Source organism: Quercus lobata, chromosome 12 (genome assembly GCF_001633185.2).
Source record: "Quercus lobata isolate SW786 chromosome 12, ValleyOak3.0 Primary Assembly, whole genome shotgun sequence".
NCBI classification, from domain to species: domain Eukaryota; kingdom Viridiplantae; phylum Streptophyta; class Magnoliopsida; order Fagales; family Fagaceae; genus Quercus; species Quercus lobata.
In genome coordinates, this window is record NC_044915.1 from 18,851,425 (window position 1) to 18,875,714 (window position 24,290).

At 37.2% G+C, this 24,290-nt stretch overlaps 2 protein-coding genes across 2 annotated transcripts; both read right to left on the reverse strand.

Annotated features, from left to right (window-relative positions):
• Positions 1 to 10,992: 10,992 nt before the first annotated feature.
• LOC115970343 lies at positions 10,993 to 17,875 on the reverse strand. The gene is made up of 2 exons (XM_031089989.1): positions 17,685 to 17,875; positions 10,993 to 11,665 (listed from the first exon to the last, which is right to left on the reverse strand). The coding sequence occupies exons 1-2, from the start codon at positions 17,873 to 17,875 to the stop codon at positions 10,993 to 10,995; spliced, it is 864 nt and encodes a 287-aa protein (XP_030945849.1).
• Positions 17,876 to 18,766: 891 nt separating this feature from the next.
• Positions 18,767 to 19,393, reverse strand: LOC115970344. The gene has a single exon (XM_031089990.1). The coding sequence runs from the start codon at positions 19,391 to 19,393 to the stop codon at positions 18,767 to 18,769; it is 627 nt and encodes a 208-aa protein (XP_030945850.1).
• Positions 19,394 to 24,290: the final 4,897 nt, after the last annotated feature.

Consider the following 24,290-nt stretch of genomic DNA (forward strand, 5'->3'; position numbering starts at 1 on the left):
CATCTTTATTGTAGAAATTATTTACTTGATTGTCTTTCTGATGATTTGTATGATTATTATGATCAAGCTTACAAATTAGCCAAAGAGACGTAGAAGGCATTGAATAAAAAATATGATACAGAGGAAGCTAGATCCAAGAAATATGCATGTAGCCGATTTTTCAGGTTTCAGATGGTTGAAGGCAAGTTCGTGGTGGAACAAGCCTATGAACTCCAAATGATTTCACAAGATGTTCAATCTAAAGGCATTCGAGTAGATGAACAAATGCAAGTTTCAGCCATCATTGACAAGCTGAGTCTTGGGAAGAGTTTGCCAAAATCCTGAGATACAAGCAAAAGGAACTCTCCATTGAATCCCTTATCACCCGTTTGAGAGTGGAGGAAAAGGCAAGGAACCAAGACAAAGCTGTGGAACTCCATGGAGCAAATGGTTCTAAGGTAAATTTTATTTCTTCAAATGAAAACATGCCAAAAGTCCATGCAAAAAATGATGACTATTTAAGGCCTAAGAAAAGAAATTTCAAATGAAGGCCAAATGGAAATCAGCCTCAACATAAGACCCATTCTAATCAAAGAAAGAACCAAGCATACCATCCTAAGCATGCTCCAAATAATGGCAGCCATGCTAATAATAGCAATTATGCATGTTTTGTATGTGGTAAGCCTAGACATTTGGCTAGAAATTGTCGTTTTCGGAAACATGGGCCTATGGCTCATGCCAATGTCATTGAAGAGCCTCTTGTGGCTATGGTTACTGAGATTAATATTCTTGAAGGCTTAGGAGGGTGGTGGATTGATTCTAGGGAAACTGGACATGTTTGCTATGATAAAACTTGGTTCAAGACCTACACCATCCTAGATGAGAAAAAGAAAACTATGCTTGATGATTCTCGTACCATTGAGGTTGTGGGTATTGGAGAGGTCCTTCTCAAATTTACTTATGGGAGAGAAGTCACTCTCAAAGATGTCTTTCATGTTCCTAACATTAGAAAGAATTTAGTTTCTAGCTTTTTGTTGAATAAGGCTGGTTTCAAACAAGTCTTTGAGGCTGATCATTATGTACTCTCTAAAAAAGGCATGTTTGTTGGCAAGGGCTATGCATGTGATGGCATGTTTAAACTTAATGTTGAGATGAATGAAGATTCAAGTTCTGCTTATATTGTTTCTTGTGGGAATGTTTGGCATGGTAGATTATGTCATATTAATAATATATGAAAAATTTGTGTGGTTTACGTTTAATTCCTAAACTTGAAAATGAACTTGGAAAATGTGAAATTTGTAGCATGACTAAAATTACTAGAAAGCCTCATAAATCTGTTGAAAGAAATACAGAATTACTAGAACTTATTCATAGTGATATTTGTGAATTTGAAGGACATTTGACATGTGGAGATAATCGGTATTTTATAACTTTTATAGATGATTTTTCAAAATATTCTTATGTCTATTTTAAGAAAAACAAAAGTGATGCTTTTGAAAAATTATCAATTTTCTTAAAAGAAGTTGAGAATACTTTTGATAAAAAGGTTAAAAGGTTTAGAATTGATAGAGGAAAAGAATATGATACACTTGGTCTAAATAATTATATTCAATCTCTTGGTGTTGTTCATGAGACTATTGCCCCTTATTCTCCATCTTCTAATGGAGTAGCTGAACGTAAAAATAAGACTCTCATAAATTTAACCAATGCTATGCTTGTTAGTTCTGGTGCTCCTAAATATTTTTGGGGTGAAGTTGTTTTAACTGCAAATTTTATTTTAAATAGAGTACCTCATAAATAAATAAATAAATAACTTTTTAAACTCCTTTTGAATTATGGAAAAAATATAAACCAAATTTGAATTTTTTCAAAGTTTGGGGTTGCTTAGCATATGTGAGGCTACTTGACCCTAAAAGACCTAAATTTGGGATAAAGGTTTCTACATGTGTATTTTTGGGTTATTCGTTATATAGCACAACTTATAGATTTTTTGATATTGATAATAATACAATAATTGAATCTAGAGATGCAATTTTTCATGAAAATAAATTTCCATTTAAATATAAAAATAATGGAGGTTTTGAACAACAAGAGAAATTTGAATGTTCAACATCTAAATCAAATGATGTTAATGAATATGAGATTGAACCTAGGAGGAGTAAAAGACCTAGAATTGAAAAGGTTTTTGGTCTTGAATATTATGTGTATAATTTACAAGGTGACCCTACTTCTTTAGAAGAAGCTTTATCTTATCCTAATTCAGGTTTTTGAAAAGAAGCCATTAATGATGAGATGAAATCTATTATCTCTAATAATACTTGGAAACTTATAGATTTACCTCCAGGTTGTAAAACAATTGGATGTAAATGGGTACTTAGAAGAAAATTAAAACCTGATGGATCTATTGAAAAATTCAAAGCAAGGCTTGTAGCTAAAGGTTTTAAACAAAAAGAAGATATTGATTTTTTCGATACTTTTTCTCCTGTTACTAAAGTTAAATCTATTAGATTATTGATTGCTGTAATAGCTATTCATAATTTGATGATACATCAAATGGATGTAAAGACGGCATTTTTAAATGGAGATTTAGAAGAAGAAATCTACATGGACCAACCAAAAGGTTTTACAATGCTATGTAATGAACACAAGGTATATAAATTATTGAAATCTTTATATGGTTTAAAACAAGCACCTAGACAATGGCATGAGAAATTTGATCAATGTTTGCTTTCTAATGGTTTTAAAACAAATGAAAGTGACAAGTGTATATATTATAAAACTTTTGATGATGCTCATGTTATAATCTGTTTATATGTTGATGATCTTCTAATTTTTTGTCCTAGTATGGATATTATAAATGCTGCCAAAATGCTTCTTAAAAATAACTTTGACACAAAGGATTTAGGAGAAGTTAATGTGATTCTTGGCATGAAAATTTCTAGAACTTCAAATGACATATTTGTAGATCAATCTCATTGTAAAGAAAAATTTTTGAAAAAATATAAATACTTTGATTGTAAACCTACAAGTATTCCTTTTGATTCTAATGTGCATCTATTTCCTACTAAAGATGAAAATGATATTTACAATCGAAAGGAATGTGCTAGTATTATTGGTAGTCTTAGATATGCTATTGATTGTACTAGACCTAATATTGCTTATGCCATAGGAGTTCTAGCAAGATTTACTAGCAAACCTAATTTTGAGCATTGGAATGCCATGACTCAATTAATGAGATATTTAAAAAGAATTGCGCACTATGGTTTGCTATATCAAAGATATCTTGCTGTTCTTGAAGGATATAGTGATGCTAGTTGGAACACCTTATTAGGTAATTCTTTGTCCATTACTGGCTATGTATTTATTTTAGGTGGTGGAGCAATATGTTGGAAATCTAAAAAACAACAAATTATTGCTAAATCCACCATGGAGGCAAAATTAATTGCCTTATCTTCAGCTAGTGAAGAAGCAAGTTGGTTTTGTGATTTATTATCTGAAATTCCCATGTGGGAGAAACCTATTCCACCTGCATTAATTCATTGTGATAGTACTGCCACTATTGGTAGAGTGTGCAATAAATACTAGGCGAAAAGCACATTTTTGTCCCTACATTTTCACACGATTCCCACTTTGGTCCCTATATTTTATTTTTACTGCTTTTAATCCCTATTTAGAAAAACACTTTCTGTTTTAGTCCTTTCTGTTAGTGCTATTAGGACACTGACTTATGTGGCAAACGGAATTATTAAAATAATAATAAAAAATTTTATTTTGTCATTAAAAAATGCCAAGTCAGCATTTAAATTTTAAAAAAATAATTTATTAATTTTAATTAAATAAAAAAATAAAAAACAGAAATAAAAATAAAAAATCACATTAATTGAGATTGAAGTGTGTCTTGAGCAAGAACAACAAGAACACAAACTCAGATCTAAGAACACAAAATTAAAATCCAAAAATCACAAACCCAATAAATAAGAACATCAAATTAAACCTGAACAAGGAATTAAACATGAAAACAAACACAAAACACAAACCCAAAAAATTAAAATAAAACCAGCACAAACCCAAAAAAATTAAAATAAAACCAGCCTTCTGTTTTGATCCTAGACTTCGGATCCCAATACACCCATCTCATCACGCGCAGAATCCAATCCCTCTCCATCTTCTCCCTCTGCATTTCCGGAACTTCCCCGCTCTCCACCATCGAATCTCTCAACCCACGCGTCGTCATCCTCTCCGGCGAACCCCATTCCGTCCACACCCCCGATTCCCCTTCGTTTCCGCCTAAATTCCCCGAATGGGCCGAGGCCAACGGCATCGTGGTTTTGGGGATTTGTTATGGGCTGCAGCTCATTGTTCAGAGGCTCGGCGGCGAGGTCAAGGTCGGAGAGAAGCAGGAGTACGGGAGGATGGAGATTGGGTTTGTGCTGGTTTTATTTTAATTTTTTGGGTTTGTGTTTTGTGTTTGTTTTCATGTTTAATTCCTTGTTCAGGTTTAATTTGATGTTCTTATTTATTGGGTTTGTGATTTTTGGATTTTAATTTTGTGTTCTTAGATCTGAGTTTGTGTTCTTGTTATTCTTGCTCAAGACACACTTCAATATCAATTAATGTGATTTTTTATTTTTATTTCTGTTTTTTATTTTTTTTATTTAATTAAAATTAATAAATTATTTTTTAAAATTTAAATGCTGACTTGGCATTTTTTAATGACAAAATAAAATTTTTTATTATTATTTTAATGATCCTTTTATATCGGCCTGCGTTCATTGTCCTTCGTCCACGTATAGGGTCAACCTTTCCAAGACTGATACTTGTCCCATCAGTCCATACCCAAAGTCGTTGGAGGTGGTTGTAAAAGCCAAAGAATACAGCTCTGTCAGGTTCAGAGTATTAAATGGCAGTAAGGGCAGCTTTCCCTGGATATTTTAGATTTTTCTTCCTAGTTTTAGTCCTATACCGTTTTTACCCCTCTTTCTGGTGGGACTTCGGGTCTGCCGAGGATTGAACTGTCCTCGGCTGAATCCCAGGGCTATCCTGCCGAGCTTGGGCCATAGCCTTCCTCGGCTTGGGCCTCTGGCCTCCTCACGGGTAAATGGGCCCGGTCCATAAATTATTTGGGCCCCACAATTTTAATGCTCATTTAAGTGATTTAAGGAAATAATTCCCTTTATGACAAATCGGTTTATTTGCTAAATTTGAAATTCAAATATAAATTAAAATTTGAAAAGTTGCCGTCAATGTTTTTAGTTAGGAAAGTTTTCCTATCTTTAACGTGATTATTTAGTACCATCAATTGCCAGCTTTTAGTTTTATTTCATTATATATGCTTTCCTTTATAAACTTTTGCTTTCAAACGTTTTTTTTTTCTTTTTTTTGGAATATATTAATTGTAACTTTATGGATGGAAAGTATCAGAAACTTATACAACTATATATTTATATAATTTACCGTTCATGGTTTATAGCATTACAACTTGCTTTCCACTCCTGGTTGTAATTCTTATGTATAGTCAAAGTTTTAAAGGAAAACATTAATGGAAAGTCAAAACTTTTGGAAATATTTTAAATTCTGAAATTTTCTAAACATTTGGTATTCAATTTCAACCACCTTATCTACAAAGGCTAGGCTCTTTTGTAGTGATATTCTGGTTATATAATATATTATAAGCTAGTTTAAAAAAATCTATATACTACTTTCGTATTTATATGTTATAATAAGTATTACTTTTTCCTCAAAAAAAAAGAAAAAAGAAAAAAAAAAGATGTTTATCCCACATTGGGTGTGTGTGTTAAAACTTCAGTCCTTATAACCCTAGGCTACTACTACAAGGTGATAGGAGTATTGCTATCATACCTATCATTGCTATTACACAATTAGCCTAGAAGTTGGTTAGTTATGCCAGTTGTATAGGGAGTAGTTAGTTGGTCCAGTGGTGTAACTGAATGTCCAGTGGTATAACTAATTGAACAATAGAATTGTACTTGCATCCAATTGTATAATAGATTGCTCTACTATAAGAGCAGAATCTGGGGAGTAATGAACCTAAGCAACAAGCATATGCAATTTCTTCTTACATTCTCTCTCTATCTCTCTTTCTCTTTCTCTCTAACTCTCTCTCTCTCTCTCTAAACTTTCTAGGAAGCCTAGTTCCCTCGAAAGAACTACCAAAAGCTTTCTATCATTTGGTATTAGAGCCAACCACCCCCCTGATTAATCGGGCATAGCTCATTGAGTATGGGATCAAATGAGTTGCGACTTTGTGGTCAGATCCCAAAAGGGGCGACCTAGAGGCTGGATTAAAATTACTGATAATTGAGTAAAGCCACCAAAAAAAAAGGGCTACCAACGGGTCAATGTCGCTAGAGTGAGCCGTTGTGGACGTTGGTTGCAGAGCGTGGTGTTATGTTATGATCCTAGTGTCCCACATTGGTTAAGTGTAAGTTTAACCATGTGTTTATAATTTGATGGTAGAGGGAGCATTGGTTAGGCCAAAGGGCATAATAAGAAACTCATAATCACAGTCCCTCATTCTAATTTGATGGTACCCTGATCTGAGATCCAATTTAGAAAAAATGGATGCACCACATAACTCATCTAGTAATTCATCTACAACAGGAATGGGGTACTTGTCTTCAACAGTGGCTTTGTTAAAGGACCTATAGTCAATACACATCCTCCAACTACCATCTGCCTTCCTAACCAGCAAAACAGGAGAAGAAAAATGACTATGACTCACCCTAAGGGAACCAACTTCAAGTAACTCACGCACTATTTTTTCTATCTTAGTTTTTTGGTAAAAGGGGTACCTTTAAGGTCTTTCATAGATTGGAGAAGAGCCCTCCTTCAAAATAATCTGATGCTCATGAGCCTTTATAGGAGGGAGGCCAATTGGCATGTCAAAGACCTGCTTGAACCCAAGTAACAGGTTAGAAATGGCTAATGATTGTTGGACTAGAGGAAGCGGAGAAGAGCAAGACACAATCTACAATACCAGCCCTTTCTTGACTGGGGGCCTAAAGAACTAGTCACCCTCTTGAAGAACAGGAGTAGAGGATTTCAAGCCTTGTAGCAGCATTGATTTGTTTTGGTAGTCAATCTGCATAGTAAGATTCTTGAAATTCCACTGAATAAGGCCTAATGAGTACATCCACTAAGTCCCTAAGACCACATCACATCCCCCCAAGGGAAAAACATTCAAGTCCATCTGGAAAAGAGTCCCTTGTAACCTGATTTGAACTTCATGACAAGCTCCTTTAGTTTGTAGGACATCCCCATTAGCCACTTTAACCTCAAAACAGTCTTGAGTCGAAATTGGTAACTTCAACGATTTCCAAAATGCCTCATCCAGAAAATTATGAGTACTCCCACTATCAATCAAAATTACCATATCATGATGATTGATTTTGCCTCAAACTCTCATAGTGCCTAGTGATGGGCTACCCAACAATGCATAAAGAGTGATTTCTACAAACCCTTCAGGGCATCTACTTTCTTTAAACTGGTGCAACTCCTATTGAGAATTATAGACATCACTCACCTCCTCCAATTGCACATTTGGCTCAACCTCCTTAGGCACTTCTTGTAAACCTTCCATAAGAAAGATTCTTGGAGTCCTACACTTATGTCCTATATGCTATTTATCTTCATAGTCATAACACAAGCCTTTCTTCCTCCTTTCCTCCATTTGTGCAAGAGAAATCTTCTGAATTGGTAGCTTGGAACCTTTAGGATCATTCTTGATCACTGGTGGACGACCAAGAATTGAGTTTTTGATTCCCTCATTCCAAGGTTTTGGATTTGCATTCCTTCTACTAGCCCCTAAATACTCTTCTTGGATCTTTGCAAGACCATATGCAGCACTCAAATTCTGGGGGTTCAACATTCTGATAGGCAATCTAATTTCATCCTTAAGACCACTTAAAAAACAACTTAGTTTATGCTTCTCAGATAATTCTTTGATCCTGTTGGACAGTGTTTCAAATTGACCCTTATACAAAGCCACACTACCAACTTGTCTTAGCCTAGTCAGAGTTTCCATTGGATTATCATAGGCAATTGCTCCAAACCTAATGTTTAGAGCCCTCACAAAAGCTTCCCAACTTGTGAATTGGCCAACTTCCTCTGCCTCTTGAAACCAAATCAGTGCCTCTTCCTCCATATGATATGAAGCCAACAAAATCTTTTGATTAGGTGGGGTATTATACAATTGAAAGAATTGATGAGCCTTATACATCCAGCCCGATGGATTTTCACCTCTGAACTTTGGAAATTCCAATTTCATTGATCTTGGGATTGGTGCTAAAGTTGTTTCTTGAAAAGCTGGGGATGCTGACCCTTTTGGAGTAGCTAGTCTTAAGTTCTTGCACAGTCTAAGTCAAATTTTGCAACATGCCTGTGAGAGCATCTATCTTCTGATTGATTGCCTATATTTCGTGTGCATTTTGGTATGTGGCAAGAGAAAGAGCATTGAATTTATTGTTTAAAACAAAGAAGGACCAAGTTTCTATCATGGCAACAAAAATTCAATCCTATGAAAGAATGAACTAGCTTTTCAAAATTACCATATCTTGATGATTGGGTCTACTTGAGGCTTCAACCTTACATGCAATTGTCCCTTAGAGCTAAAGGGTTTAACAAGCTATCTCCCAGGTATTTTGGTCCTTTCTAAATTCTGCAGAGGGTAGGACAGGTGGCCTATAAGTTAGCTTTGCCTGCTAGTTGTCTGCTTCACCCAGTTTTTCATGTCTCTTGCTTGAAGCCTAAGTTGGGTGCTCACATTACTCCTTTCCCTACCATTCCTCCAGTTGACTTAGATGGTTTTCTCAACCCTGAACCTACTGCAATTTTATAGCAGAGGTTTAAGTAACTCAGAAGTAGATCCATTACTGAGGTTTTGGTCCAATGGCAAGGGCAATCACTAGAAAATGCAACTTGGGAATCTCTTTACAAGCTTTAACTTCGATTTCCTCACCTTGTGGGCAAGGTTCTATGATGGGAAGGAGAGTATTCTGAGAGTTGTATAACTCTGGTGTAGCTATAATTGGTGTATTGGTGAAGTTGGGTGTAGCTGTATTTTCTGGTGTATTGTTGGGGGGTGCATTGTTGGGTTTGGCTGAATTTGAAGTCTGTAGCATCGCATGGTTGAGTTGCTCTGCAGTTCTGCAACAAGATACTATGTTAATGTGTGTCACAGCACTAGTGAAGTGTTGTGTCCGGTAGTTGTATTGTAGTGTATTGCTTTGTCCAGTAATTGTATTGTAACTAGAGCTTTATTGAGTTCAACAGTTGTAATGTAATTGCTTTACCTTGTGGACAAGGTCTTAAAAGGCAGGATGGAATAAGAGGAGTATTGCTATTATACCTATCATTGCTATTACATAGCTAGCCTAGAAGTTGGTTAGTTATGCTAGTTGTATATAACTGATTGAACAACAGAATTGTACTTGCATCCAATTGTATAACAGATTGCTCTACTATAAGAGCAAAATCTGGGGAGTAATAAAACAAAGCAACAAGCATATGCAATTTTCTTCTTACATTCCCTCTCTCTCTCTCTCTCTCTCTCTCTTTAAGAGGCCTAGTTCCCTCGAAAGAACTACCAAAAGCTTTCTATCTAAAGGTTAGGCCCTTTTGTAGTGGTACTCTGGTTATGTAATATATTATAAGTCTGTTTACTGTTTCCTCCAAAAAAAAAAAAAAAAAAAAAAAAAAAAAAAAAAAAAAAAAGAACACCCACCTTATGGGCTATTAATTGCAATAGAGTTATGACTCTTTTAATTGATTTCAACATATGGTACTTTGGCAAAAGACAAGTTCATGTCCGGCTATTATATTATATATATAGAAAGAAATAAAAGTTTATCATATCACCTTATTTGGATTACCAAGTTATAGACTTTCAAAAATCAATTTTGTTATTGTTCAAAATGCCCATCATCTACTGCGTCTTACTCTTAATAAATATTTTGTCTTTACTCTATTTTTTGGGAAAGAAAGTGCTATAGAGAGCTTATATCCTATGAGCAGTATAGGCTCACAAGGATAATCAGCAAAGGTGGCTGAACTGTTGTATCTTGGAGACAACATGCAGAAATTATTTGTCTAACTACATCGGATAAACTGTAGACAGCACGATTTGTTTCAAGATAGTGACTTGGTCCACGCCTCATCTCCACTATCTCTTTTGGTAAAATCATATTGTGTAATTTCCAAGGAGAAGTCAAGCAATATTTCTCTTATTTCCAACAACTTCTTTTAAATTTTTTCTTAACTTTTTTGAATCAATTGTTGAGATTAAAAATTACTTTTTGCAACTATCAATCTCAACCATTTATAGGAATTGCATCAGGTGCAATACTGATCTCAATCCATTCGTAAGAGATGGTACTAATGGGTCCAACTCCAAGGGAAAGAACTTTCTTGTCGTGGCGTTGGAGAAAGAAATTATGAAACAGAGAGTAAATAAATAGGGTCGCTAGGTTTTAATTTTTCATTTCTTTTTGCAAGTTTTTACTCTTTATTAGGGAAAGGACTTACTATAGTGGCGTTAGGAGAATGAAACACAAAGCAAATAGGTAAAGACAATGGAATTTAATTCTTTTTGAAATTTCTTACTCTTTATATAGGATTATAAACGAGATGAGTATTAAAATAACTTGATTCATTCATAGCTCTAACTCATATAAATATATATATATATATATATATGCATGCTCACTTTGAAAAAATTGGGTTTAAGTTATAACTAAGTGATATAATTTTTTGTTCATATTACATTGCTTAATAACTTTTTATTGGATATATTTTAATTTTTTTTAACAAATCCATCATTATATTACACTTTATCAAAACACCTTACATACAAAATATTTATACTATTAATAATAGGGTTTCTTTTATGGTTTTCAACATTTTGCATACTAAAATACTCTTACACAAATTTTTTTTTTTTTTTTTGAGAAACCAGATCAAGGACCTGGACAATTTATTGAAAAAAAACTAACAGATTCAATGAATGTCAAAACTAACTAAGGGGGCAATGTCTGCTAGCACATCATGAAGCCAAACCTGATCCCCAACTAAAAGCTTAGCTTTTTTGGCCAAAGCATCAGCTACCGAGTTACAACCTCGATTAACAAAAATAAATTCTACAAACTGAAAAACCGAAGAAAGCATGCGAATATCATCCAAAGTATTGCCAAAAGAAGCAAATGCACCCGCACCGTGTAGGAGGGCGTTAATGATAACTGCTGAATCGCCTTCAAACACTGCTCTGGTAATACCCAGTTCCAATGCAAACTGGACAGCCTTCAAACATGCTAAGGCTTCAAGATCAGCCACCGAATGGGCCATGGGAATGGACGAGGACAGAGCACCTTCAACTTCACCTGCGTTGTTGCGGATAACGACACCAATGCCCGCCTTACTTGGTCGACGAAACACCGCTGCATCGAAATTTATTTTTAAACAATGATGATCCGGAGGACGCCACTGCTGACTGGGAGGAAGACGAATTGGAATTGGCTCTTCTATCTGGGCTTGCAAAAATTCCTGCAAGTAGTTTCCTGCTCTGCTGCATATGCTATCCACAGGCAATGAGGGCCGGCCAAAATGGACAGCATTCCTTCTATTCCAGAGGAACCACGCACTGGTCACGAAGATCTCAGCTCTGAATTCTTCTCTACAGGACAGGAATCCAGCTAGTAGTTCGCTAAAGGATGCAGGCTGTGGCGGTGCAGTTTAACGGATCCACTCCAAGGCCGACCAAGCTCCTTTGATGGTTTCACAACACCATATTGCATGGAGAGCGTCTTCAGGATAGTTTTGGCACTGGGCACAGATCGGACTAGGCACAATGCTGCGTCGGTGAAGATTGACCAGTCTTACACAAATCTTAAACTCTCTAAAATACTCTTATATTTTAGATCAATAATTTTAAATTTAAAAACACAATCTAGTTAAAAGAGTAATTTATTATTTTTAAAAGAGTTTCTAAGTTTTAGACTTTCAAACTTTTATCGAAATCCTAAAAACTAGGAAAATATCTTTATCTCACTTTTAAACATTATTTCATTAAGCCTAAAATAAAAAATAAAAATAGAGAAGAGTTTTATTGCACGTGCAAAGTGCCGGTGATGGGTCTAATAAAGAAATAAGTATAAACATTCCCTTTCACAATCATAAAAAGTCTTACTTTCGATTAAAATTGAGTTAAAGACAAAATGATCATTTTACATATTTTAAAATTTTCATTACTAACCAAGTGCTAAAATCATTATCGTAAAGATTCATTGTGGAATGTAAGGATAAATGGTCTTTTGTGAGCTAAAATCAAGGTTTTGATTAAGATAATCCAAAAAGAAACAATTTTCATTTTTAAAAACAAGTTGATGTATCCTTTAACGTTTGATAAAAAGAAAAGTCTATCAACACCAAAAAGTTCACCGAATTTGTTACACCCTCTCTTGTGCTTTTGTGGTGTTGTAGATTTAGTCTAAGAGTAGTTTTAGAATCATAAATTATTTCATAATTTTTTTGCCACAACTTTAAAGTGGCAGACTGTAAAAAGTTAACCATCATTTATATATGAATCTACCCTTTTTTTTCCACTAATAACACTCTATCACATACGTTACAATTGTGGTCAAAAATTGTGAAATATTTTGTGATCTAGACTTTTTCTCCGTCAAGGGAAGTAGCAATGTTATGTGAGAGAGGATGAAAAAAAAAACATGTCTTAAAAGTTGGCAGGAAAGTTTTGTGTAAAAGAAGTTGATGATGTAATCTTAATTGATGGGTAAAAAATTGTGCAACATCTGGGCCTGACGGATTCAGGATCATGGGCCGACATTAAGCAGAGGCCCAAGGCTTAGTCCCGCATACAATGCTTGATACGCACGTTTAGAATCAAAGGGAATCCCAGAAAATCAGGAGGCTCGCACTAGGGCAATTCTAGAAGATCCGCCTTAATGAAGAGATTCGCTCTACAAGGAAATATCTGCCCATCACGTTAGGGATTTCATAGTCCTACAAGGAAAAGACTTCTAGTCCAAAGAGGAAAAATCGACCTTCTTCTACTATAAAAGCTTGAATACTCTCGCAAATCAAGGTACGCAAAAATACCCTCTCTAGTACCCTAGAGTTGAGAACAATACTAACTTGATCGTCGGAGGGTATTCGGTCGACACCACACCGGTGCCCACGGCGAGATCACTTTCTCGTTTCTTTGCAGGTTGCTAGTTGCGGCGAGCGTGACTGTGCGGCTCACTGGTGATTTCACGGCATCATCATTAATAATCTTAATAATTATTAAAAAAGCACTTGTCTCAAAAATTTATATTTCCCCTAACAGTTACAGAGGTCTGTTACTTACCATGATATTAGTGTCTTTTTGAAACAATTAATTTAATTTTTTTTACTGAAAGTATGTTAAAGTTAAAGCATATTTGTACTTTCCAAAAGTGAGAAAAGGTAGGTTCAGTGTCCAGTAGTACTGAATCCGTTGAGATGATGATATGTATTCACTTTTAGACACGTATCATTATCTGACTGAATCCAATAAACTTGAAACACTAAACCTAAACCAAGTCCTTTAAAGTTTATATTCTTTTCTAAAAACTTAAGTACAAATTCAGTTTTTTGGTAGAATAGTTTCTCAAAAAAAAAAAAAAAAAAAAAGGGATCTTGGTAGAATACTTAATGTTCTAGTTGCACAAGCCAATCGCAGATTTAAGTGGCATTAATATTGGTGGATATCTGCCACAAATCATTAAGGATAAGAACTAAATGAGATAAGATCAAGGGAGAAATAGAATGAAACAATTTAATAAGAAATAGAATGACACAACTTCTTGTTATATTTTTGTGGTATTGTTTTATATGTGTAATTCGTTAATTGTGTAACATTTAATCTACGCGGTTTAATGTAATGCAAAGTGATATTATTTTATGTGAAAATTTAGGGAGATTAAGTGTGACATAATTAACTGTTTACACATAAAATGATACTAGTCGGATGGTTTAGTGTTACAACTTATAGGGGATCGTGAAAATTTTGTTTCTTTGCAGGAATTTTGAAGATTACCTGTGATATTTTCATGATTAGACTTTAGAGACAGACCTTTCATTCACTGTTTCATATTTTCTATTTGATTATTTCCCTGTCGATTTATTGTTCACTTTTTTTGAATTAGGCATGGAGCTAGTTTTAGGGTTTGTTTTGAAGACTGAGAAGTTTATATAGTATTCACAGTAACACGAATCCCCCATGCTATATGCTTCAAATCTGCATTTGAAATTTATATGTGGGAAATCATTGTACGAAAAAAAAAAAGTATTTTCAATTATTAATAACCTATCACTTGTTTCAATAACTTATAGAAAATCCTTGTTTTAAAAGAAGAAATTGATGTATCCACAACAGTACTTGTAAATTTTAGTCATTATTTTAATACTTCCCTCACCTCTGAAAACTTGTAACATGATAATTTTTTTTTTCTTTTTTTTTTTCTAAAGCTTGAGTTGATAAAAAATTGTGAATTTAATCATTATTATAACATGAATATATTAGATATATGCAAGAGGCTTTGCAGTTTTTAGGCCAATTAAATAGTAATTATTACTTTAAAAATACGGTGTTTCATCCTCTCACATAACAATAGATCATACTAAATAAATTTATGATAAATCAATATATCATTCATGTGAGACCATATTGCTATACTCCAAAGAGTTTCAATTATTTCCCAATTAGGCAGGTGATTAATAGAAAGAAAACCAAACAAAAATATATTTAACTACCAAGATCTCTTATCTCCCGGGTCGGGGTCCTTGTCCCATAGAATCGAGATGGACCAGGACCTCCATGTGAAGCCCTTTGTATTGGGTCAATCAGCCTAAAGATTTGTCCCATCCTAGTAGGGCCACACTCATAAAATAGCCTACCTATTACCTAACAATCTTACAAGAACAACTTCACAAGATTTATAGATTTTGGCTATACGATGTTGGAAAAATATGTAGTCAACTCAAATCATTAAAGCAACTAATACAACAGCCAAATTGAAAAGGTAAAATTGTTGAAGTGATCCAGCAAGCTGTAAAGGTAAGCAGATAGTTGATTTCACATGCATGTTCCATGAAATTAACCCCAACTCTCAAAGACATGGAACCCTAACTCTCAAAACCACCATATTAGGAGAGGAAATATTTTTAGAAATTTTTTATAGAAAAATAATAAAGTAATTGATTTTTTTTTTTTTAGAGTTTTTTTTTTATTTTTTTTTATTTTCTATATAAGTAGTTTTAAATTTTCCTAAATGGTCCAATAACAAATGCCATAATCCAATAATAATTAAATGACAAAGTTTAGTTACAAACTTAATTATAGCTAATGGCTACAACTCCAGTCAATATTGTTTCATTAAATGTGAATTTTGACAAATCTACCATTAGATAACATTTGCTTTTTATATCTTTCGTGCTTGCCAAAATTTCTCGAAGATTAAAGATCAATAGTTATGTCATTAATCAAATGTTTAAATTTCAAGTGTTTATAATATAAAATTTTGCATAAAAAATAATTTTATGGATCAAATAGTAAATAATATCAGATTGACACAGAATTTGATATGCGTGTTAAGAACATAAAGAACATGCAATCTAATGATTAAATATTCAAAATATGTAGGCATGTTAAATTTTTTAATTGAATTTGTGGCCAAACTTTCTCCGTAATTAAATTCTAAGACGTGATTGCATTGATCAATGAAACACAAATAATTATTTTTTTCAAGAATAATTAAATTCATTGCTACTGTAGGGATTAGGGCCCAAATTAATGTATTGGGCCTTGGGCCTTATCTAAGGACACTAACAAGTCCGAGTAGGAGAAGATAACTATTAAATAACTCCCATTAAAAGTCTCATCAGTGGGGGATGAAGGGAAGGAGGTCCGAGGAGGAACCCCTCCTCGGACATGACAAATGCAGATCAAGTGTGTACTCTAGCAATTGAAATGCGTCCCATGAACATGTGAGAGAGAAGGAAACTCAAAATATCTAAGGAAAAGTAGCTGAATTGTGATCAGTATATGTGGAGAGGACCTCTGAACAGTGCTGCCTTGGCTGCCACAACTCACAAAAGGTTGAAAGGGGTGTCTGATGGGATGGCTACTCAATTGGGGATCCAGATGATCAACAAGTGTAAGGTCTAGATGATCAGAAAGGAGCTATATAATGTGGAAGAACCCCCATGAGTGGGGGTGGGGAAAAAAGAGAGAGAGAACACTGTAGCATACTAAACAATCTTAATATTCAATTGTGATCAGTATACGTTAAACTTTGGCCTCCTCGAACTAAAAATCCATTGACACCGATGTCTTTTATTTGTGCTTGATTGTCTCTTAACTCAACATTAGCTGTTGCACAACTCATTAAGATCTAGTTCTTTGACCCATACTCTACAAATTCATTGTATTGGGCTTATTAGACTAGGACTCCATACATTTGGGCTTGGGCTCCAAATCGTGCCCTTACAGCTACTATTTGTTTGAATTTAATTAAAAAACATAATGTATTGTACCTAAGAAAGGAAAAATCTAGGACCATAAATTTTTTCACAACTTCTTGCTACAATTATGACGTGGCAGAGTATGATTGATGAAGAAAAAATAGTGGGTCTATGTGTAAGTGATGGTTAACTATTCATAGTCTATCATGTCAAAGTTGTGGCAAAAAAATTGTGAAATAATTTGTGGTCTTAAAACTATTCCTTAAGAAATTATACTTAAATTTTATATTGCAATCTATCTCTATCCCCCAAGTCTTTGTTCAACTGTGTGAGACTAAGACCATGGAATTAATTTCCCCAAACCAGAAACCAAAAAACTGTATTGATGGCCAAAATTGGAAATTAACACTATTTGCCAAACAATATAATTAGTAGGCACTGTTTTCAAATTATATATATTACTAACATCTCAAGTCTCAAAAACTCGATTTAGGCCTATAAATTAAGTCTTTAATACTCGGTTTCCATGGTCTAATCACGTCTGATATGACATTTTTTCCACGTGGCGTCTACCTGGAAATCGAGTCTCTAAGAATCGATTTATAAGTCCACCCTTTATAAATTAAGTAAAATGTCTTACAAATCAAGTCCTCTCTCACTACTCTCTCTCTTTTCTTTCCTTTTCACCATTCTCCTCCTCTCTCCTCTCTCATCGGATCTGCAATCCTTTTTTTTTTTTTTTAAATCTGGGTTTACTCTCTTTTCTTTCCTTTTCACCATTCTCCCCGTCTCTCCTCTCTCACCGGATCTGCAATCCTTTTTTTTTTTTTTTTTAATCTAGGTTTGCGGACTGCATGTAGGTGGTGGGGGTGATGGATCTAGGCAGTAGTGGTTGCTGATCGGTGGTTTTGACGCTTGTTCTTCTTTAGGGTTGCTATTTTTTTTTTGGTTGGTGGTTGCTGGGGTGTATGTGGTGGTGGAGTGATGGGTGGGTTTTGATTTTGGGTAGGTGGGTTGGGAGTGGTGGCTGGCTGGGCTTGGATGAAATCGGTGGCTGGGTTGGGAGTGGTAGATGGAGTGGTGGCCGGATCATTTTTGGGTTTGCCATCGTGGGCCTACGTTTTGCTCACCGTAGATTTCCCACCTTGGATTTGTTGAAGTGGGAAGAGATGGGTCTCGGAACGCCATACCGGAGGATCACGAGGAGGAAGAAGATGAGGGAGACGATGAGCTCGATGGTAAAGAAGTTTGCGAAGATGAAGTCTTTGAGAGAGAATCGCCTGCAGGATTTGCGGGTGAGCTTGGATTTGGGGTTGTTTGATGAGAATGGGAGGAGTGAGTTGGCCCAGCTCCCTCCTCCTCTCTTGGTGCTGAAAGCCATTTTTGATTGAACCAAATGATCGAATCAAACTGTGTTTTTGATGAATCAAATTTGTTTCAGAAGAATGAAACAAATTCTATTGTAATTTCTATTTTTGTAGGAGAGATCAGGCAGTGCTGGGATTGTTGTGTTTCTGGGATTTCTTAATTTTTTTTTTTTTTTTGGGTATTTCTGGGAATGGCTTGTACATGAAAGACTTAGGCTTAAATTTTTTTTTTTTTTTTTGGCTTATAAATTGAGTCTTAGAGACTCGATTTCCAAGTGGATGCCATGTGGAAAATACGCCCAATTAGACGTGATCAGAACACTGAAATCGAGTCTTTGAGACTCGATTTATAAGCCCTAAATCGAGTCTTTTAAACTCAAGATGTTAGTTAAAAATATAGTTTTGTAACAGTGCTTACTAATTATATTGTTTGGTAAACAGGATTAATTCCCAATTTTGGCCTTGTATTGATTATATAACTACAAGAGTTTTTTAATTCTAGAAGAGGTGGGCACAGCAGACAGAGTTTTTGTTGTTCAGTTTGGAAGGTGGGGGTTATGATGTCCCTGTGGACATTGCCTTCTTCCACGCACCATGCCAACTATGCTAATTGGCAATTGGCATCTGCTTTCAAATTCAGGGCCTAATTGTTAATAATTGAAATGTTTAATTACAATTTTTAGTTCTCAATATTTACTTCGTGTTTCAAAATAATCTTTATCCTTTGAAACTTTTTACTTTAGTCTTTATCCCTTTACGTTTATGTGAAAAAGACCCCTGCCGTTTAATTATATTGGATTGATTTTCTCTATCTCCAATCAGATATATAAAATAATAAATAAATAAATAAAGTATTTGAATAACTACTTTCCTCCCTCTTTTTTTTTTATAGGAAATACTTAGCTTCATTGAAAACAAGAAAACAGATTACATTTGTCTTGAGCACAAGCATGCTCAATCAAGCTAGGGCATTCCTCTAGCCATGCAACATAATCACCAACATGTTGAGCATGTTGGGCTAGTAAGTGGGCAGGGACATTTCCCTGCCGTTTAATGTGGGACACTTTCCATTGCCTAAAATGTGAGACATGGTTTAAAAAATCGGTGAGAACATTAGCCACAGATGAGGGTGGGGATGTCAAGCCTTGTAATGCATTGCAAACTTCCAACGAGTCTCCCTCAAATTCCACATCTCTGATCCCCACGTCCCTGGCAAAGAGTATACCAGCTTCCCATGCTTTTGCTTCGGCCTCAGTTGCTCCCAATAGGAATTTCCACTGTTTGCTAAGTGCAGCGATCACTTCTCCTTCACCATCTTTAATGACCACCCCTGCCCCAGCTTGTTTCCTTTTTGAGAAGACCGCCCCGTCAATATTCACTTTGTAAAACCCGTGACTTGGAGGTTTCCAGGAGACCGGTCCAATAGGAGCCAACATGTGCTCTGTTTTGGGAGCATTTGCGACACGGTAGTCCTCAACCAGCAGCATGGCGTTTCTTAGGATGGTTCGACCAGCCTTTCCCTTGCCACCCATTCGAAGATCGTTACGGTTTTTCCAAATGCCCCAACAGACTGAGATGAACTATTCCAACAGTCTAGGCCGATGGTGTTCGCACCGTTGTAGGCACTCAACAACGTCAAGGAACTTTCCATTCACTGAGAACTCAAAAGGAAAGGCAAACTTGCTGCATTTCCAAACTTCTTTTGCATGTTCGTAGAGCCAAAGAAGATGGCCAGTGGACTCCTCATCTCTCCCGCATAGTTCGCACACTCCGTCCGGAGTTATTTTCCTCTTAGCCAGATTTTCCTTCGAAGCAAGGATGTTCCGACTCGCTTTCCATGCAAAATGCTTAATTTTCTGTGGGATATTCAAGTTCCAAATTGTCTTCCATAATTTCCTCCTAGCCACTCCGTTTGAGCATTCCGTCGATTCTGTGTTCTTGAGCTCCTCTAGTGCCAAAGTGTATGCACTTTTCACGGTGAACTTTCCATTCTTAGTTTCTGCCCAGACCAACTTGTCACTGGTGATGGATGAACTCAGGGGGATGCCTAATATCGTGTCCCTGTCCTCGGGAACGAACCATCGGCTAAGCTTGTCAATATCCCATTCATTAGATGCTCTATTTATGAGCTCACAAACCAGAGCATCCTTTGGATTTTGTAACTCTGGTGAAATGACCTTGTATGAGCTTGGCCTAGGAATCCATTTATCCCTCCACACCCTGATTTTGTTTCCTGACCCAACCTGCCATCTCATTCCCTTTCGAATTACTCCTTGAGCCGCCATCAAGCTTCTTCAAGCATATGACGGACTTTGGCCCATAGTTGCCTCGTCAAAACTGTAATGCGGGAAATATTTGGCTTTGTATACTCGGCAAAACAGGGATGAGGAGTTTGTTTGCAGCCACCATCCTTGTTTAGCCAACAGAGCCAAATTGAAGCTTCTCAGGTCCCAGAAGCCTAGCCCTCCCTTGTCCTTTGGCATGCACATTTTGTCCCAGCTCAGCCATGCAAGTTTCTTCTCATTCTTTACCTGACCCCACCAGAATTGTCTGATCATTCCTGTCAGTTCCTCACACAATTTCTTGGGAAGTAGAAAGCAACTCATTGTATACGAAGGCACTGCTTGGGCTACCAACTTAATTAGGACTTCCTTTCTGGTGTGTGTTAAAAGCTTCTCCTTCCACCCCGACACTTTGTTAGCCACCCTCTGTTTGAGATGGGCGAAGGTGTTGTTTTTTGATCTTCTCACAAGAGATGGTAGGCCGAGGTAGGCTTCGTGGGGCTTGATGACCTGAGCACCGAACATGAGTTTCACTCTCTCCCTTGTTGCATTGTCGGTGTTGGGACTGAAGTACAAGGAGATTTTATTGCTATTTAATTGTTGGCTAGAGGAGAGTTCATAGACCTTTAGGATTTGTTGGATTTCCTTTGCTTCACTCACTGAAGCTCTTCCAAACACCAAACTATCATCCGCAAAAAATAAGTGTGACACCCTTGGACCCCGGGCTGAGGCAGCCACCCCTTTGATGGCTTTCCTGTGGGTGGCCTGATGAAGCAATGCCGATAAGCATTCAGCACAAATGAGGAAGAGGTATGGTGACAGTGGATCACCCTGCCTCAATTCGCAGGTTGGTTGGATATGGCCGCATGGTTGCCCATTGATTCGAACAGCATATTTCACCGAGGTCACGCACCGCATCACAATACTAATCCATTTATCATGAAACCCAAGCTTCTGCATGATTTGTTGCAAACAGTCCCATTCGACATGGTCGTATGCCTTGCTCATATTTAGCTTAATCGCCATCTCCCCACATTTTCCTTTCTTTTTCTTGCTAATATGGCTCATCAGCTCGTGCGCCACCAATACATTGTCGGTGATGAGACGTTCTGCCACCAAAGCACTTTGGTTCCCACCTATAACTTCCTGCAAAACCAATTTCATTCTGTTCGCCACAGCTTTTGAGGCTATTTTGTAAGCCACATTACATAGAGATATTGGTCTATAGTCAATTACTTTTTTAGGGTTCTTTGTCTTTGGAATAAGAACAATGTGAGTATCATGGAACTTAGGGGGGGCAATACCATGGTTTAAGAAATTCAAAGCAGTAATAATAACAATGGACTTGACCGTGGGCCAAAAATGCTGATAAAATAAGGGAGGCATACCATCTGGGCCTGGGGCAGTAAGGGGGTGCATTTGTTTTAGGGCCTTTTCCACCTCTCCAGCATGGAAATCTTTAGTGAGGGTAGCGTTCCTCCTCTTTGAGACCTTGGGAAGAATAGCATCTAAAAGATCTCGCTCCACCCTTGGTTATGAGGTAGAGAAAAGCTGATCAAAATAATCCACAAAAATTTGCCCGACCTGCTCCATATCCTCATGCCACAAATTATTTGCGTCCAAAATCCTGCTGATGGTATTCCTACGGAGCCTATTTGAGGCTTTTGTATGGAAAAAGGAGGTGTTTCTGTCTCCTGCCTTCAACCAGTTGTTTCGGCTCCTCTGATGCCACATTTCTTCTTCAATGCCAAGCCACCTGTTCAATTCTTTTTTAGTTGCATGGACTGTTTCTAGGATCGTAGTATCACCCTTTATGGACTCAAGAGCTTGGATTCTTCTTTGAAGCTTAACAACTTGTTTTCCCACATGGCCAAACGTTTGCTTGTTCCAAGTCTTCAAGGAGACTTGGCATTCCTCAATGCATGTTTCCAAAAGCCAAGGAGATTCCCTAGACTTTCCCATGTCCCACGCCCCTTGAACCACCTCTTTACAACTTGCATCCTCAAGCCACATGGATTCGAATCTCCACACCTTGGGACATTGCTTTTGTTTTATTGGGTAGTTTGTTTCCTTGGGTAGGTTGTTTCCTTGAGAACTAGTATACAGTGGTCTGAAATCGAGGTGGCAACATGAAAGAGTCTTGCTGCAAGGAAGGTCTCATCCCAATTTATTGATACCAGAGCCCTATCCAATCTTTCTCGGACCCACCCTCGACTTCCAAGCCTTCTACTCCATGTATAATCTGAGCCCACGTACCCCAAGTCCCTTAGTTGGCATTTGTTGATCGCCCCACGGAAAGCCCGCATTTCCCACCCAGCCTTACACCACCACCTTCTTTCTCCTTGGCATGCATAATTTCGTTGAAGTCCCCCATGCATACCCACGGCAGGTTGCTTCTATGACTGAGATTTTCCATTAATTTCCATGACTCCTCCCTTTTTCCAGTCTCCGGATGTCCGTAAAAACCAGTGAATCACCATTTCTTCATCCCCTGTTTTTCAGTTACAATTGCATCAATGTATCGTGGGGAGTATGTCTATATATCTACTTGCATAGAATTTTTCCATAGCAAGGCTAGACCACCTGCCCGATTAATACTAGGAACCACTAGGCCTTGCTGCTTTTCTACTTTTCGTTTAATATTATCCATCTCCGTAATATCCAGCTTAGTCTCCATGAGGAAGACTAGTGTGGGATCTTTTTTCCAAAATCACCTTTTGGAGTGCATTAACTGTTAGGGGGTTCCCAAGCCCCCTACAGTTCCAGCTAATAGCACTCATTGCACCCGGCGGGGCTGGTTACCAGCCTTCGCCGATCCTAAGTGTTGAGCTAATATTTTTCCCAGCTTCTTGACCTCCCCTTCCACTCTAATTCGTTTCCCATTACCTTCATTATTGACTAGTTCAGACAGAGGTGACCGGGCTCTCCTTTTTACTCCTACTTCTGAATGATCAATCTCCATTTTTGTCTCATTGCTTGTGTCGTCTCCGTGAGCTTGTTTTCTTAACCAGTCCACAGCTCTTTCTTTCCCTATTGGGCCTTTATTTTCTTTATACTTCTTCAGCTTACTTCCTTTGGCCTTTCTTGTAGTTTGGGCTTTTTATTTCTTTGGGGATGCAAGGCCTAAAGTGAAGTTCAGGCCAGTACTTGACAAGCCCAAGCTAGCATCCTGTAACTTACCATGCATGGTAGATGGGCTCTGTGCTTTAAATATGGCCATGTGGTGTTGGGCTTCTTGAACCGGCCCATTTGTACTGGCCCTCTCCTCCTTTACCCGTGCTATATCAGTCAGAGATTGCGTGATCTCCTTCCCTGTCAGTATCTCCTCTTTGCGTGGTTCAAAATGGACATAAGTCCCCTCCCCATTAATTGCAGCATCGATATCCCGGATTTGTTGCTCGAAACTCAAGGCCTGCTGGATATCCGGGGATTTGAGTTTGACGTGAGTTGTTGGGTCACCTACTTTCACCACGTCAGCCCTCAAGATTCCCACCCCTATCACTTTGCCTAGATATGCTTTTTCCGCCGGTGTTTTTACTAGCTTGGAGTCCTTCTCACACACACATTAGTTTTCCGATAATCCACTCTCCTTTCCCCCTGTGTTTATTTCTCCAGTTTTTACCGTGGTTATCGTCTGAGGCTTTTGATATCTGTCCAGCGACGCGTGTAACCACAGTCCGAACTGCTTCTCATCTGGGCATAGGGTGCTGTTGCTTCGAAGCCCCTGCATGCATTCCTTTTCATCGTGGTCCACTCTCCCATATAGGTAGCAAAATATTGGGAGTCTCTTATACTTGAGATCCACCCATTTCAGGCCCTGTTCACCTAGACGAACTTTCCGACCCCGATACAACGGCAAGGAGATGTCCAAGAGCACTCTTATGCGTAAAGAGTTTCCCAAACAAAAACCTTTCCCATTGGCATCCACTTTCTCCACCTTTCCTAGAGTAGCACTGATGCTTTCTCCCACTTCCTTCGTTTGGCACATGGTGGGGAGCTAATGGATTTGGATCCAAAAGGGAGACTTTTCAAACTTTACGTCTTTCACCGCCTCACCACGTACCATTTTGTGCAGAATCAATAGATACTTATCAAAGGACCATGGGCTAAGTAGGAGAACCCTGTCCATGTCTTCCGTTGTGTGAAA